At 34.6% G+C, this 18,617-nt stretch overlaps 1 protein-coding gene and 1 pseudogene across 1 annotated transcript; one reads left to right on the top strand and one right to left on the bottom strand.

Moving 5' to 3' along the window:
* The first annotated feature begins 3,561 nt into the window (after positions 1-3,561).
* On the top strand, positions 3,562-6,624 carry LOC122319205 (annotated as a pseudogene).
* An 8,644-nt stretch (positions 6,625-15,268) lies between these two features.
* On the bottom strand, positions 15,269-17,703 carry LOC122318957 (pentatricopeptide repeat-containing protein At1g09900-like). The gene has a single exon (XM_043136739.1). The coding sequence runs from the start codon at positions 17,433-17,435 to the stop codon at positions 15,552-15,554; it is 1,884 nt and encodes a 627-aa protein (XP_042992673.1). The 5' UTR covers positions 17,436-17,703; the 3' UTR covers positions 15,269-15,551.
* Between the last annotated feature and the right edge of the window lie 914 nt (positions 17,704-18,617).

Genomic DNA, 18,617 nt, shown 5'->3' with positions numbered 1-18,617 from the left:
GATAAGAATCATTAGTCACGTCTTACTAGATCTATATCATTCTCTGAAGTGAATGATAATGAATTTATATCATTCTATTTCCTGAAGTGAAAATAATGATGCGTTTCATTCAAAGAAACTAAGAGATTGAACGTGATAATGAATATCTTTTCAAGCCAGAAGCTCGTATTGGAAAAGCTATAAACTTTCTCTTTGAGATGATATTATACAATTATTGAATCAAATATTATGATGCATCAAAAAGTGATATGATTCAAAATATTTGTATCTTTTCATGATTATCTTGATAATCTAAAATGAATTACGATAAGGCGAATGATTTTCATATGGACGTCCATAAAAGAACCAGAAGATTCTTTTACTACAAAGTCTTACCACCAGAAGTGGAAAGAAAAATTTGTCAGAAGCAAATAAGATGAAATAATTCGACGTTATCTTGATTATCATATGTGAACCAGAAGTTCATATGATAATTAAATTATGGATGCAATAAGATAAAAATGTCTCATATTCGAGCTGCTAAAATCCCAGCGAGGATTGAAGTCCCTGAAGGACAATTAAGAAATTCAGCAGTCTAATGAACATAAGACATGTCTAAAGACATGTGAGACTTATTGATACAAAAGATAGAGTATCTCAAAAAGAGAAAGACACAAATAATTGGTGCTCCTGAAGAGGCCATACCCACGAAACAAGCAATAAAGTCCATCCAAATTTTCTGTATAAAATTCTCCTATATAAACTCTTGAAGAGTACAAATCTCCTGAAGAGTGCCTCCTGAAGAGGTTTATCATGAAAATGTCTTCCCTTGAAGAGGGACAGGTACCTGAAAATAACGAGATCTCGTTACATTTCATGAATAATGGAGAAATTATGAATAGAAATAAAATCGTTGTCAACAACGTATTTCCATATGAGATGGCAATTGACATTACCAGAAGTAATGATGAAAGTGAATCAAGAATCGTCGAAGAATACGACGTAAAATATTGGCCAAATTTGAAAGAAACAATTCCTGCAGAATTGATTCACTAGTAAAATATGATGCATCGGGACTTATAGTCCAAACACCTAAAGAGGTGATGCTTGTTGAATGTCAGTGGGTATTTATAGAAAGGAAATAAAAATGTGATATATAAATCACGAGTCAGTTTCTCAATTCCTGCAGAATTGATATGCAGAATTGATATCACTAAATAAAATGTGATAAATATTGACTTGAAGTCTAAATACCTAAAGATGTGATTTTTGTTAAATATCAGTGGATATTTATATACATGATATAAAAAGCCTGAAGCTTTTAATATGAAAATGTGATATAGAGATCACAAGTTAGTTTCTCGAAGAAACAATATTGATATGTTTTTAAAGTGGTTGAAATCATATTGAGATTTTTATTAGCTTGAAAGTTACCAAGAGTTTGGATATGCATGATTAACTGCATATTTATATGGATCATTTGATCATGATATATATATATATATGAAAATCCCTGAAGGATAGAAAATGTCTGAAACTTCTAATATAAATACATCTGGAAATATGTATTCTATCAAGTTTCAAAGATCCTTATATGATCTAAAGCAATCCAAACGCAAATGAAAACAAGCTATTATTGCAGTTTATATATATGATTTAAATGTCATTGAAACTCCAGAAGAGCTCATAAAAACTGCACATATTTGAAATATAAATCTGAAACCCTTGCGGCTTCAAGGGGAAGATGGATGATGTTATTAGTCATGAAATGCCATCTTTTAATATAATTAGTATTTCAGATTCATATTATGGGTTTGATATGAAATGTGCATTATTAAAGAAGAAATAAAGCACCCAAAACATTTACCAAAAGATAGAAACACAAATATGAATATTTGTGAAATATTATTTTATTATCTTAAAACAAGAATTACAGAAATTTAAGGCACTTTGCCTCATTCTTCAAATGCTCTTGTTCTTCAAGAATCTGCATGGCATCCCTATCTAAAGCGGTGGGCAATCGAAAAGAAGATTTAAGCAAGGATTTTAAATTCCTATTCTCTTGCTTTATTGATTCTATCTTCATGTTGGACTCCAGAAGAAGTCGCTGAAGTATAGCAATATTCTCGTGGAGATCGTCAACTCCATAAGTTCTGGATTGCAGTCGCTGAGAAAATGCGACAATGGATGATGAGTATCGGGTACTGAGACTCACAAGCTCATAGATAGCTTCATTATCTGCCCTACGAGTCAGATCATTATATTGCATGATAGCACCTGTGGTAGAAGCAGGAACAACTGATGAACGAGGTGCAGAGTACCTCATATATTGGCCATGAGAAGATCGCTGAGCCATTGCAGAGTAAAAATGCAGAAAGAGATTGCAGAGTAAAAATGCAGTATGATTACAGAAAAGTGAAGAAGATGAGATGTGAATGAAGACGAGCTAAATATCTCTTTTATAGAGAAAATTATGATACAACATCTCTCGTGAAGCAAGAGAAAAGAGACGAAATATAGCTTCATAGCTCTGCGGCGCCCGACAGCACGCCTGACAGCTGAGGCGCCTGACAGCACGCCTGACACCTACAGAGGAGTTGAAAATCTGCGGTGCTTGTCTGATCTCAAAAGGCTGGCCACCGTTTTTATTAAAAATGAGGTTAGCGGTTTAATGTTGATGAATTCTCCACTAACTGTGTTATTTACAAGAACTCCAAAAGAGTACAACTCCAGAAGAGTAGTGATCAGCAGAAAGATCCAGTTGTGATTATTTTATCAACATGGATCAAGTCCACAGTTAGTTGGATATACAAATGCGAGTTATCTTTCAGATACACACAAGAAGATCATTGCAATTCATGAGAAGAAAGTTGAAATTGATATCAAGAAGATACGGTCAAGTAAAAAAATCTGGCAGATTTATTCACTAAAGCATTACCAACTGCAACATTTAAGAAGATTATGCAGAACATTGGAATGTGGAGGTTTGAAGACCTGTTATCATGCACTTTTCAGGGGAAGTAATGTCTTGAAGACTTGTGCTGATTGTACTCTTTTTCCTTCGCTAAGGTTTTATCCCACTGGGTTTTCCTTTGCAAGGTTTTAATGAGGCAATCCTAAAGCACTCGGCGATACATATGAATACTGTACTCTTTTTCCTTCGTCATTGTTTTTTTCCCACAGGGTTTTTCCTTGGCAAAGTTTTAACGAGGCATATTCTTTAAATATGGTCATCCAAAGGGGAAGTGTTATAAACTATCTTGAATTGTATGACCACATTTATCTAGTCGTCAAATGCATAGTGCATAGTGCTAGCATAGTGAGCTAGCATAGTCCCCTTTGTACGCCTATATATATCGTTGAATTCTTTAAGAAATTGATAAGTTTGATATACAGATCAATAAGAGAACATCTCTTATTCTCTCTCAACCTCTCTGAGTTCTCTCTCATTCTTTCTCTATGTTTGAAACTCTCTCTTTATTTTGATTGATTTACAATAATTAATAATTTATTTTTATTATTTTATTATTTTCAGCATGCCAGCCGGTGCTAGTCAGCATCTTAAAAATGCCACCCTCCTCCCTCCACAAGAGAGCCGAACAGGATAAGTGGACTCCCCTGTAGCAATTTCTATGATCGGAGACGCACGCTATCCCGGAAATCCTTCATGGCTTCTTTGTCGTCGGTTGCTGATCGCATTCTCAAGCTCGACCCAGAATGCAGGAAGCACCCCACCACTAGTTCTCCTGCCACGGAAAAGGTACTTCTTCTTCTTCTTCTTTGAATATATCATGAATTCGTAATTGTTCCCTATATTTTTTTTTTCTTTAAATGGTTGAAGATATATGGATGTTTCGCTTTGGGTAAACTTATATATCTAACTTACTTATACATGCTTTGCTTTTAGAAACCTCATAAAACTCGTTTCATACATATATGTTCTGTGTTTTCTAATTCCATTTTTTTGTTGTTTTACATTTTTTGCTGTCGCATACAATAAAAATTATAAAAGATATTAAAGCTATTAAAGGACGTCTATTTTAGCATTTCCGAAATACGTCTACTTGCTTGAAATGCTTGCTTTTACAAGCTGAATCATCTGATAATGTTGACCACTGCACGATGCTAAGATTTAAGGTTTCTATATATTAGCTGAAGCCTCAGGCAATTTTAAATTCAACACTTTCGTGCCTTTATTTTATAACCCTGTATAATTTGTATCAGCACGCATGGGATTGATCCTAAAGCTGCATATCTTATATCAGAGTCCAAACATCTCATATCAGAAAAATCAGAAAACCCATTTGGACGGGAGTTCAAAACTTAGGTCTCTGGGCTTCCGAGAAGCGCTTTCTATGATAAAAGAGGGAACAGAGGTTGAGTCCTCTTATTGTGTTCCCCTCTTGCAGGAATGCATTGAGAAAAACTTGATCTCGGAAGCACAAATTGTTCATGGTCACATTATGAAGACAGGAACACAAGGAGATTTGTTCATCATGACCTTCGTAATCAATGTTTATGCAAAATGTGGAACCATGGAATATGCTTGTAAAGTATTTTATAATTTGCCTGAAAGAAATGTTGTTTCGTGGACAACCCTGATGACAGGTTATGTTCACAATTCACAGCCAGAGCTTGCCATCCAGGTTTTCCAACAAAAGTTGGAGCCTGGGGTTTATCCTACGAATTACACCCTAGGAACGGCTTTAAATGCTTGTTCTTCCTTGCACTCCGTAAGTTTGGGGAATCAATTTCATGCCTACATTATCAAATACCACATTGACTTTGAAACAAGTGTTGGCAATGCCACTTGTAGCTTTTACTGCAAACCTCACAATTTGGAATCTGCTATTAGAGCCTTTCAGGGGATTAGGGAAAAGAATGTGATCTCATGGACTGCAGTTATATCTGCCTTGGCAATAATGGGGAAGCTGCAAGGGGTTCAAGGCTTTTCATGGAGATGCTGACTAAGGACGCCAAACCCAATGAGCTTACATTGACTAGTGTCTTGAGCTTGTGTTGTACAACACTGTCTTTGGGTGCAGGGCCCCAAATTCACTCATTTAGCAGTGAACTTGGCTATGAATCATATCTACACATTAAAAATTCTATCATATATTTATACCTTAAATGTGGATGGATTAGGGAGGCTCAGAAGTTGTTTGATGGAATGGAAACTGCTGTTAGCTTGGTTACATGGAATGCAATGATTGCAGGCCACGCCCAGGCGATGGATTTTGTGGGGGATGATCATTCAGCACACAAAAGTGGATATGAGGCACTTAGAATTTTCCTTAAATTGAACCGTTCAGGGATGAAACCTGATCTATTCACCTTCTCAAGTATCTTAACTGTATGTAGCAGATTGGTGGCCCAAGAACAGGGGGAACAAATTCATGCTCAGACCCTTAAAACTGGGTTTTTGTCAGATATGGTAGTAGGCACTGCACTAATTAGTATGTACCGTAAATGTGGAAGCATTGAGAAAGTGAGTAAATCTTTTGTGGAGATGGATACAAGAACCATGATATCGTGGACTTCTTTGATTACAGGTTTTTCTCAGGAAGGCTAGTCTCAGCAAGCACTACAGCTCTTCGAGGATATGAGACTAGCTGGAGTTAGACCAGACCAGATTACTTTTGTGGGTGTTCTATCAGCTTGTAGCCAGGCTGGAATGGTCAGTGAAGCACTCATTTACTTCGAGATGATGCAAAAGGAATATAAGATTAAGCCTGTAACGGACCATTTTGCATGTCTGGTTGATATGTTTGTTAGGTTGGGTCACTTGAAATAATCTTTTGATTTTGTTGAGAAAATGGACTTTGAACCTGCCGAGTTTATTTGGTCACGCTTGATAGCTGGGTGTCGAAGTCATGGGAATCTAGAATTGGGATTTTATGCTGCTGAAAAATTACTCGAGCTCAAGCCAAAAGATACTGAAACTTATGTCTTGTTGTTAAGTATGTACCTCTCTGCAGGTAGATGGAAGGATGTTTCTAGGGTGAGAAAAATGATGAAAGAAAAGAAAGTTGGAAAACTGCAGGATTGGAGCTGGATTAACATCAAGGACAGTGTTTATTCATTTAAACCAAAGGACAAGTCCCATTTTCACAGTGCAGATATTTACAGATCATTGGAGAGTTTGCTTCAACAAGCAAATAGTCTTGGATATGAATCACTACAAACTTCGGAGGTAGCTAATGAGACTGAGGAAAAGATATCCTCCTCTAAGGCTTACCACAGTGAAAAGTTGGCCGTTGCATTTGGGCTGTTGAACACACCGAATGCTGCGCCAATACATGTTATAAAGAGTGTCTTTATGTGCAGGGACTGCCATAACTTTGTTGAGTACATTCCATTACTGACTGCTAGGGAAATCATCGTTCGAGATAGCAAGCGGCTTCATAAATTTGTTAATGGACGGTGTTCGTGTGGAGACTTCAGTAGTCTAAATTGATATCCGTTTCTGGTTTCAACTAAAAAAAAAGAAAAATCGTATTCCTTGATATCCGTTTCTGGTTTCAACCCAAAAAAAAAAAAAAGGATATCGTATTCCATTAAACTTTTATCGTGTCAAAAATTGTTTTCATCCTCACGTGTTAATGAAATCGTTGGCAGTGGTATGTTATGTATAGAATATGATAATTAGGCATTATTAATTATGAGCAAGGTTATTCATCTTAAATTATGTCATCTTTAATCACATAGGTTGATGCAACATATTTTAAGTGATTTTATATATATTAATAACTTAAATAGATAATTACTTAAAATATATTATATCAACATGTGTGATTGAGAATTTTATATATATATATACACACACACTCTAGCAGTGGGGATACGTGCGAGGCACATTTGCCCTATATTCCTATAAAAAAAAAAAAATTGTTCTAAAATATAAACATTTAGTGTACAAGAAAAAAAACTTAATGATAAGGTAAACAAGAATAATATAGCTCATTCAAGTTAGAAACTACTAATTCAAACATCTAACAAACCATTGGCCCAAGCAAATTTGGGAAATAAAGGATCATCTTTGGAATTCATATTAGAGTCTCTTCCTTAAACGACTAAACATCATAGAATTGTTTTCCTCGCCATTGAAGTAGCAGCTAAAAAGTTTTAGGGGTTATGCATTCATCGATGGTGTGTTCTCTTCATTCATAATATTTATAGAGAGAACACTGAAATTTTTGTGACACTACTTTTGAAGTTGATCTACGTTTACACCCAATTGTATGATCTATTTTTTTTTTCTAAGTACAATGTTGCAATATTTTGGATATTAGGTAAATGTTTCTACATGAAATGAATTTGGAGTTGAAACATGGTTATCAAAGATTTAGGAGCATTTTAATATAGAACATATAAAGTATGGTGAACAAATATAAATGTAGTGCTTGGGTCTATTTATAACTTAATACATTGCGATGATTACGAGATAAAAAAATGATTAGAATCATTCATGTCATAGATTTTGGAAGAATAAAAAAAATTGTGAAGCCGGAAAGTTAAATGTATAGGGGACAAGAGGATCATCCTAAGCTTTACTCATGAGAAAAGCTAGACCATGCGCGACATCCAGTGAACAAGAACTAAAACCATCACTGAAAGAACAAAATAAATCTTGGAAACGAATGAGGGATACCAAAAACACAAACTAATATTTGGTCATACAGGGACGATACGACATTTTGCGAACAAGAAATGAACAGAACTGGAGACATAAACGTAACAGATGGAAGAAGTCGATTGGGCATTATATACTAACCAGAGGTAAAAATGTAATAATACTCAATCAAACAGGGGCATTAATGGAAAAAAAATCAAATAACACATGAACCATGGGCAAAACCATAAAAACAATGGCTCACGAAAGTGCACGTGCGGAAAGTCAAATACAAGAGCAAAGAACAAAATCGTAATGAGAACCACCCACACAAGGGCATAAATGAGAAAAAAAGTGTCAAACAAAATTCACTATTCATTCTTGTTCATCTCATATAACTGCTTTTAATATACAAGTGATATGATTGTATATATATATATTATTATTCCTCTTAAAAATCCTTTTTTGTGTGCATAATTTGAATATGAATTTTAGTATAATCGCAAAATCTACGTCTCACGTGCTCAGTCATTCGCAATCATCATCTCGTGAAAGCATAAATCTTGTCTAATTCAGGGGAAATTCCAGACAGGTCCCATTCACAGTGTTTGGAGTGATGCCGTTCTGTGGGTGTGGTACGAGACGGCTACCGACAAGTTATAAATTGGTTTTTTCTGAAGTTTTTATTTATTTGTTCATATCCTTAAATATTTTTTTTAAAAAGAAAATTTAAAATATTATTTTAATTTTGTTTTAATCATTAAATAAATAAATAAAACCATTGGAACTCATTCTCGCGGGGGATCCTCGGTGAGTTTAGAATTATTCTTGGAGTATATACATCCTCAATGATTTACTTAAAAATATCTTTTATATTTCAAATAACAAAAATTTAATGTGTATTTAATTTTACGTACTTCTTAAACACTCCATTAGTATAATTAATTGCAATAATTTTTTAAATATAAAATAACTTTTTTAACCCATCACATCGGTAAAGTGTATAAAAAATATATAAAATTGATTATATATAGCATATCTCTTCAAGTAAATATCTTAGGATTTTTGTTTCAAATTAAAGCTATCCACTAAAATATAGAAATATTTTATCTACAAAGAGAGCTTATAAAAATAAATTCATATAAAGTATAAACTAACGTGATTTGACATTATTATTTTAAAGAGTAATGCTACGTACAATCTCTATTTGAGGACTACAATGTAAGCATAGATAATTTTATTTTTAAAATTTTTTAAAATTATTAAAATATCAACCTTAAAATGATTTTTTCTCATTTAATAAAGAGTCTATACATATAGTCCTCACTTAAGAATTATAAATAGAATTTCTTTACTTTAAATTATAAAGTGACTTCTATTATAAAATAGATATAAGTGTAGTATAAAATTATCTCAATATATGAATTTATTTTTATAAGATCTCTTTAAATTATAACAATTTAAAATATATACAATCATTTTAATAGCTTTTTATATAACCACTGTGAAAGACTTTCTTAAATTACAATGAGAGAACTCTTGCGCTACAAGTGCTAGCAAGCAATTTTCAGTTAAAAGGAAACCCTCTTTCTTTTTTTTTTTTTTGTATTTATTTTTGTTTACTTTTTGAATCTTTGGGGTTAAGTTTCACCCGACAAAGGTCACTTTCACTATACATGCTCATGAGTAGCGTAGGTTTAAATGTTAGGGACAAGTACTTCATCATTGGCCTCAGCATAATCAACAGACTTTAGAATTTAAACTAATTGGACAGTCAATCCTTTAATTACAATTGGTGTAGAAAATATAATCACTTATTTGGTTGATTATGTAATGAGATAAAATGAGATGTTTTGTTAAAAATTGAATAAATTATTATAATATAATTTTTTAATATTAATTTTGTTTTAAAATTTAGAAAAAAAATTAAATTATTTATTACATTTTGTATGAAAATTTAGAAAAATTATAATGATTATATGAGATAAGATGAAATGAAATAGTTTCGTTTTGTGTAATTAAACAAGTCTAGAATATTGAAACCATAACAATAGTTTATATTATTGACCTTAAACCAACTTTATATAGGAAATTGGACTAGGTAAATACTTTTAGGCAAAAAAAAAAAAGGGTTTAAGTTTACATTCATAAACCATCTCTCAAACTATAATTCATTTTTTTTAATATGGCCTTTAATTAAGTTTGTTAAAATGTTCATTTTTCCCATTTGTCAAGGTCATAACTGTCAAGGTAAATCAAATAGAGAAGTAGATCTAAATTGCATAAAATCATATCAATTTATAAATTTATTTTTATGAAATTTTTTCATAACTAAATCATTTCTTGAATAGAAAATAAGTGACGTTAAATGTTTTTCTTTCTCAATATATAGGAAATAAAGTAGCCTTGTTTATTATATATAAATTGAGTAATATTAAGTACAAGTTCCGTGCAAGATTTTAATAAAAAAGTAGATTTTACTAATAACAAATAGTTTTTTTACACTTTTTTAAAGTGTTATCTACTATTTTTTTTTTTTACGAGAACTTATCTGAAATTTATCTATTTAAAAATTATACAAATTATTTTTCATGTAATTTGTGCATGCATGTCTTATCGGTAAAGTGAAAAAACATAATATATATATATATATTAAAAATTAGTCCGATGTGAGAAAATAATTTAATTTTTCCTACAAATTTAATACAACCAATACTAATTAACAACGTGCAATGATCTCCTGCTCGCTGCTATACTTCAAATCGCTCGATGATCACTCTGCGCACGTACAAACCCAGTAACAGTAATATATTGGTCAAACGTCCATTTCATGGCAGAGGACTACTCCCCAGCAAGCACAGGGTCGAAGAACATGAACATAACTGCTCACCTTTATCCAACAAATTTATCGATCGGTCTCAAAGAAAAATTGATCGATCTCACAAAACTGGGCTACACAAACCGCTAGATAAATAGATACAGAGGAGAGAATCCAAGTGCCGAATCCTTCTAACAGATATATATATATATATATATATTAAGGAAAAATCAATCTGCAGGCAGATGATAATTAATGCTACTGATCATAACAAAATTTCATGAAACTGCATGATTAATGCATAGGTACCATTAAGATTTCTGTAATCTCATGTATTGCCTTTTACCATTCTCTGAGCGAAAAGAAAATTACAAACCATCGAAACTACCCAATACAGTTTGATGTTTCGTTCAGCAATAAACGTCGTACGTAGTACTATGACACCATTAACCTGCTCTCGAGGAAACCTTGTACTTATCTTCTGGCGCTTTTGAAGAAGGTGCAGCATATCTTGCAGAGAATCCACGTTGGAAAACTTCCTCATCGTCGTCGTCCCAACCTTCATCGAAGTTCAGAGCATAACTAAAAGGGTCGTACCTAAATCTGCCACCAAGTTTATCCACATGACCTCTCTTTCTTGTATAAGTACTACTTCCCACAGCTCTCTGTCGTGTCCATGGAAGCTTGAGCTTGAGACAGCCCCAGCATGAAGGTAACCCTTCATTATCTGCGCTTCTGGGATACGTAATTTTCTCCATAATTTTCGAGATCGAGCTTTTTGAAAAGAAACTTTCGAGTTTGGAAAATGTATATATAAGATGGATAATGATCATAAATTCAAAGGGTCGTGGGGATTTTCTCTCTATCTCCATTTTCTTGGTTCTGTTGAGGATTTATAGTGTGTGGAAGAGAAAAAAGGAGGGAGGCCCAATGGTCGGTATACTTGGGAGAGAAGGGTATGATTATTTGTCGTTTTTGGTTGATTTTGGTTTGACAAGAGAATCTCTGTGCGCATGAATGCGCATGGTTGTCTTCGTACCATTGGACATCTTCAACAATAAATCTAAAGAATCAGACCAAACAGGAATACAAGACAAATATACATGCAGTATTTGCTGTTGTCATCCAAAATATGGGAAATATATACAGTATCAATCTAGAGAACTGAATTTAATTTAATTGAAAGCTAATTCCAAACTTTGTGAGTACGCAGATCATCGAGCTTGAACAGGAGGCTTCAGCAATCACGTACATTCCAAACTTAGGTTAAAAAGGGTTGATATCAATCCCAGTCAACCACGTGTTGTACTCATGTCAAAGAGTAATTTAATATGGATTGATCCGACGTAAGAAGATAGACAGTTGTTTTAGCTAATCACATTATACAATACTATATAGTATTCAGATATTATGTCTGTCTTGGTATCGGTCTAGAAAATAGATCGAATATGGATAGAATTAATAAATCTGTAGCATCCTCTTGCCAAGTGTCAACTCGCACGTCATGTGGATTATTGTGACAAGCCGTGTGTGGTTCAGAAGGCTCGTCATCACTTGCTTGAGAAGGCTCGTCATGATCACTCATTAGCCTAGCCAAGACTGATAAGGGAATAATGGACTGTTTAAATAGTAAAAATGTTTTATTTCCATTATCTTATTAATATAAATTTTTTAATTTTTTAAATTTTTATATAAAATATAATAAATAATTTAATTTTTTTTAAATTTTAAAATAATAATAATATTTTATTTAACTTTTATTTTAACTTATTTCATCTCAACTCAGTATCTTAACAGCGCCTAAAGTGATATAAAAAACACTTGCTCGTCGCAAAAGTTTTACAGTGAAAAGTTTACGTGGTAGCTTAATTTGGTCGGGCCATATTGTAAAAATCTTTTTATTTTAAAGTAAATTCAACAAATTAGCTGTTTTTTGTAGTCTCAATTCATTATTATTCACTATTATTTATAAGTTATTTATTATTTCTTTATTACTATTCAATATTCAGAAATTATCTCAACATCTAATTGCAACATAAATCATATGAACATGGAAATTTATGTGTAAAATTTATGCACAAACTTAAAACTTTTTTAGAACTGTTACGTACCACCGGGGAATAACCCTGCCGCGGCTCCGGGGCTGTGGCAATTAAAATAATAATAAAAAAATAATAATTGAAAAAGAAAAGAAAAGAAGAAACAAGCTGCGGGAGGAAAGAAATTATTTTGATGAAACATTACAGAGAAATCATGAAAAGCAGAGACATCGAACGCCGTCGCTAACGTGCCGTCTTCCATCGCTTAAACCATCCGATTGTTGAGGTCACCGTCATCACGTACCCATTGCTCTAAGTCGCAACAGGGTGGGTGAGAGATGTAGTCGGCATTTCTTCTGGGTATTTTTTGGGTCTTCATCAGCATTACTGGGTCTTCATCGGCATTTCTCTGGGCATTTCTCGTGGGTACATATACGATCATTTTCTTGTTTGTGGGTCTTCTTTGATGGATTTCACAGTAACTAGTCTTTTGTTCTTCTTTAATGGATTTCTTGTTTCTGGGCACACTTCAATGAGAAGTATTACGTCTTTTTATGTTTAGTTTAAGTATCTTTATTTTTATTAGAAAAATGTATGTTTTTAGTTCTTGGGATATTGATTGATAGAGATTTTTTTAATAAATAAATTAATCTTCTAGCCATTCGATGGTTTTGGAAATCTGCTGCATAAAGCGAGCACAAACTAAGCAGTGAGTTCCTATGAGGAAGATGAACTCATGGGCTTCACAGTTCACATTATAGTAGAAGCCTACGTATCTAGAACCTTGAACTAAAAGCTCCTGAAATACTCTCAAGATTGAAAACGCTACTGAAGTCACTCAATAAACCGTATCAAGATTCAATAAAAACACATTGAAGAAACGGGTCCCTTCCAACTCCAAGGCCTAGACCAACTTATCGACCTCCACAAGAAACTTCCCAGATATTGTCCTCATCCTTAGAAAAATCCCTTCAAGAAAAATCCATAATTTTTTTTTTTTTTTTTTTTTGCATTCTTTTTCGACAAATTGATGAATCCCATTTCAGAATGTCCTTCACTGAGACGTTAATTCTATCGTCTTCAATCTCGCGATTTCAGCCCCAATGGGTTAGTCTCTTCACTATTGACCCAGATAAAACAAATCCATGGTTTTTGTTTTGGGTTTTGGATTTTCTTGGTTAATACACAAGAAAATATTGTTCTTTACTCCACTGGCCATGTCCTGCAGCTGGGCGACGGTGAACGTATAGCAAGAGGAGGATGGGCAGCTTGCCGAGAAGTTGCTTAATGTAAAAGCTGCTCTGCTTTTAACCAGTAAAAACAAAGTTAATTGGTCATGTTCTGTCTTACCGTGGAGGAGCAGTTGGCATGAAGATCAACGGTAGATGGTTGATTCCAGACGGTGGTCCATGGCGTTAGCTTCCATGTGTGATGGTGGCATTGGCTTCGCCTGCGGCTGAGGAAGGAAAACGTGGAGGCTACTGGAAAGTTGGCAAGCTCTCGGTGGTTGACATGAGGCTAGGCAGCGAGGTTGCTGTGATGCGACGAAACAACGAGCAAAAAATTGAAGGAGAAGGATGAGAGAATAGGGAGGGATTTTGTACGAAAGAATGCATCGTTTTCTTTTATGCCACGTAGACGCGAGGCCGCGAAGGGTATATCTTGCGGTTGCATATAGACTTTTCCAAACTTTTTTTGATAAATAATAATTTTATTGAAGAAATAGGCATAAGTGCAAGTACACACAAGGTATATAAAAGATAAACCTACAACTTTCAAAAAACAAAAAGAAAACAACCCAAAGAACTAAAACGGGTTCAGAAAATTATTCACCATTACATAAGCTTTCGCCCAAAAATCCAAAGTAGTCAAAAGAAAAATCCCTAAGATCTTCCAAAGAGCATTCTTTATCTTCAAAACATCTCCTATTTCTTATAGACTTAAAACTTATCAAATACTTATAATGCTCCTCATTATTCTTTTGTTAATCATTCTCTCATTATTCTCAACTTGCATACTTCTGTGTAAAATTTGAGAACATATCATGAATAACGATGTGTTGAAAAATATTAAACATAAAATCTTAAGGAACATTGAATATTTAAATGTTAGCCATAATGCCTTGAATAATTGAATTTCCAATCATCCTGCCAGTGGCAGCAGAGGGATCAACAGAGTAAAGTCAGGCAAAAAAAAGCCTACTCCAAAACATTCATTGTGAAAGCAATACAAGAACACGCACTTTCACCTTCCATAAATGATGTCGACCAGCAATAATTTTAACCTACTCTGAGACATCAGAAAAAAAAAAAAATAATAAGAAAAATTGACAAGCACACCAAGAAGTTGGCAAGAGCCACCAAAAATCAGCATGCAGGAAATCACGCTGCTGCAGGATTTTTTGTAAAATCTGTGTGATATTATCATGCCATAAAAATACAAAACACAAACAAACCAACATGATCGCAGCACGACACGTCACTGGAATTGAACCAACTAGCAGGAGTGCTGCAAATAACACCTAACTCGTACTTGAGTACGTTCCAATACAAGCAATGCACCTCCAATAATCTTATGCGTGTAACCTCCAATAGAGTATCTAGAGGTAAACGAAGCAAATGCTCTGCTCAAGGATATAGAATGATAATTTTTTTTTTTAATTATATATATAAGTAAAAATAAAATGATAAATCTGAAGATTCCTTATATAAAATACAATCACGATATTGTGGGAAGCCAACTATATAATTTAGCAAAAGTCATCATAGGAAGCTCCTGCAGTGTCTGAGATGATTACCATCAATATTTACTATAAGAGACTGATGCAACTTTCAGAAGTATATATAACTCATATGAAAAAGAAGTGCATATATGTTAATGAGAAGTAGAGGAAGCATAACCCAAGGATCAAACAGAGTGACGACAAGATTACATGACTATCCACCAAAATTGATCTACGATTTCTCTCCTTCCGGCAAAGCAAATAAGAAACCAACAGACTTCAGAATCTTAAGGAATCATTACTATTGAGGCTAACAAAATCCAGGGGCATAAGCCACCGGTGACCAGCCATCCAAGAGAAAAAGATTAAATGCATTACAGACTACATCCTGGCTGCTACCCGTTCTGCAGAGCTTTTCTTCACAACCCCTCTGGAGCACAATTGATGCAGTAGCTCCAAAGCCTCCTTCGCTAAACCTTCGTTAGCTATGCCTTCAATGAGAATGGTATAGGTAGCTTCAGTAGGTTTGCATCCTCTAGATACCATATAAGCCAAGAAATCAATTGCACGGCAGGTTTTATGAGCCTTGCAAAGTCCCCACATGACTGAGTTGTAGGTAATAGCATTGGGCTTGAGACCCAATACCTCCAAGTTGTGAAAAAACTTGATTGCTTCATCAACCTTTCCTTCTCTACTAAGCCCTCCTACAAGTGAGGAGTAGGTAATTATATCTGGTTTAAGACCCTTTCCCTGCATCTCATCCAAAAGTTCTATTGCACGTTCAGTTTTCCCCACCTTTGAAAGTCCATCGATCACTGTATTATATGTGATCAAAACAGGAGAGCAACCCTTGCTACTAAGCTGGTCAAGTATCTCGACTGCAACATCAACCTTCCCATCTCTGCATAATGCAGTGAGCAAAGTATTGTAGGTCACAATATCAGGGTAACAGCCCCTAGATGCCATTACATCCAGATACTCTATTGCTCTATCCATCTTCTTTTCCTTGCAAAATCCGTGAAGCAATGGATTGTAACTCAAGGAATTTGGAGTACAACCATGCTTAGGCATCTTCTCCAAGATGTCAATAGCTCGACCCAATAGACCCTTTCGGCACAAGAAATTTATCAAGATATTGAAAGTAACAACGCTAGGAGAACACCCTTTGCGAAGCATTTCAGCTAATAGTCTTTCAGCATCCATCCACCTACCAGTACTACACATGCTCCGCAAAATAATATTATGGGTAATTACATTGGGTTGGCAACCATATGATGGCATGTTGTTCAAGAACTTGATTGCTTCATCCAACCTTCCTTCTTTGCAAATCCCATTGATAAGAACATTGTAAGTAACAACATCAGGTTTGCATCCTTTGATCCTCATCTCATCTAAGAGCTTCATTGCTTGCCCAACTCCACTTTCTTTACAAGTTGCCTCAATCAGTATAGTATAAGTAATCACATCCGGATAACACTCCCTTTGCAACTGCTGGTCAAGAACTTCCATCGCTTGCTTCAATTTCCCACCATCACACAAAGTACGCAAAATTGTATTATATGTGACAACATCGGGAGCAATGCTCATTCGGTCCAAGAGCCGTAAGGCATTACCAATCTCACCGGACCTACAATAACCACTGATCAAAACATTGTACGTTATAACATCTGGAACAGCTCCAGAGTCTTCCAAGATATCCATGACCCGAGTAGCCTTCCTGGTTTTACCAATCTTACAAAACCCACGGATTAGACTCGTGCAAGGGATAATATCTGGAATGTCACCTTGATAAACCATGCTTTGGAGAAACTTAAACCCATCTTCTAATTCCCCATTCCTAACCAACTTTCTTAGGTGATTGTTACTATCAGATTCCTCGAAACTCCGGGAAGACTGAGCTGTGGTCGACGAAGACCCTATACCATTTTCTGTTCCATTCAAATGCCCGTGTGGGTTCAGCTCAACATGCTGTAATCTCCCATTTGAACCAAGATGTTCGACCTTGGAAACGGCAGAAACATTAAGTCGTTGCAGTTTCCGGGTCCCGTCGGGTTGTTTACGCTGAATACAATCAGCGGACAGGAAGACATGGCGAGCTTTGCAGTCCAAATGGACTCTCCCCGAACGAAAGCCTGAAAGCACTTTACGACTAACCCTAGCTTCAAAATTACTACAAATACTTCTAGTTCTAGTGGCCTCTCGATGAAAGTCTGGAAATGAGCAAAACCCTTCAGGGGTGTGCTTTGTGGGCATCATGAAATCCATAGTTTTCACCTTCTTGTGTATAACCAAAGCTCAACAATCAAAAAGCATACTTCAAAAGATAAAATAGAGATTGAGAACTTTTCTCCGTGGTGGGAGGTTTTTGGTATAGGGTGATAAGTGTGAAAGAAATACCAAAAGCTACTCAAAATAGGCTTTGAGAGAGAGACATAGGGAATGCTTACTGAGAGAAGGCCGACTGTGAGGATGAGGGATAGCCGCCGGGTTGCTTACTTGCTTATCCGATTTTTGTGTACATGTTTTATCGGTTTCTGCAATTTGGGCGGGTGTAGCTGTGTGGAAGAGCCGGGAGAGGTGGGAATTGGGTCAGATGGGCAGGCCCAAGCATAATTTCAATTCAAAAGCCCAAATCTAGAAGCCCAAGATCAATTCTCCAGTACTAAGGTTCAGTTTAGCAAGTTTGAATTTTGATATAAGAATTTTGAGTTTTAAGATAAAATATTATTATATTTTAATATTATTATTATTTTAAGATTTGAAAAGTTGAATTCTTTATTATATTTTATATGAGGATTTGAGAAAATTGTAATGATAAAGTGAGAATTTTAAGTTTGAGATGAGAATTTTAAGGTGGCAAACCGAACCTAAATGTACTCTGAGAAAAGTAATTATTTTAAAAGTCCAAAAAGAATGTAAAACCAAGAAAAGAAATCACAAACCATCAGCTCGATTTCTTATTCGGCCAGAATTTAAACAATTATGCCTAAAGTCATCAATGTTATTAAGCATATGACAATCACGTGTTTTTTAAATGGTCAAGTTAAAAAATTGTCTTGTGTCCCTTCATTTAAAAAATAAGTATTTATCGTTGGCTCAAAAGTCGTGTAATAATTTTTTTAAAGAGTAATGTTAAGTACAAGTCTCACATAAATAAATCCTACATTGAAGTAGATATCAGAATGTAGTGCTGTTTTATTTGGATCTCTTCTTTTCCAGATAGATATGGACACCAGCCAAGTGGACTAGCAGTAGAGAGAGAGAGACTTATTCAAGTTAGATAAATAATTTGTATAAATTTTAAATAGCCAAGTTTTATGCAAGCCTTTATAAAAAAAAAAATGAAACTCACCTTAAAAAAGTGTAAAAAAAATTATTTTTTATTAGTGAGATTCACTTTTTTACAAAGGATTTGTATGGAACTTATACCTAGTATTATTCTTTAAG

The sequence above is a fragment of the Carya illinoinensis genome, chromosome 8 (genome assembly GCF_018687715.1).
Source record: "Carya illinoinensis cultivar Pawnee chromosome 8, C.illinoinensisPawnee_v1, whole genome shotgun sequence".
Classification (NCBI taxonomy): domain Eukaryota; kingdom Viridiplantae; phylum Streptophyta; class Magnoliopsida; order Fagales; family Juglandaceae; genus Carya; species Carya illinoinensis.
This window is presented reverse-complemented; position numbering and strand designations above follow the sequence as displayed.

Excerpts from the sequence above, each read along its gene's own strand:
- LOC122318957 (XM_043136739.1), bottom strand. The coding sequence starts at position 17,435 with ATGGATTTCATGATGCCCACAAAGCACACCCCTGAAGGGTTTTGCTCA.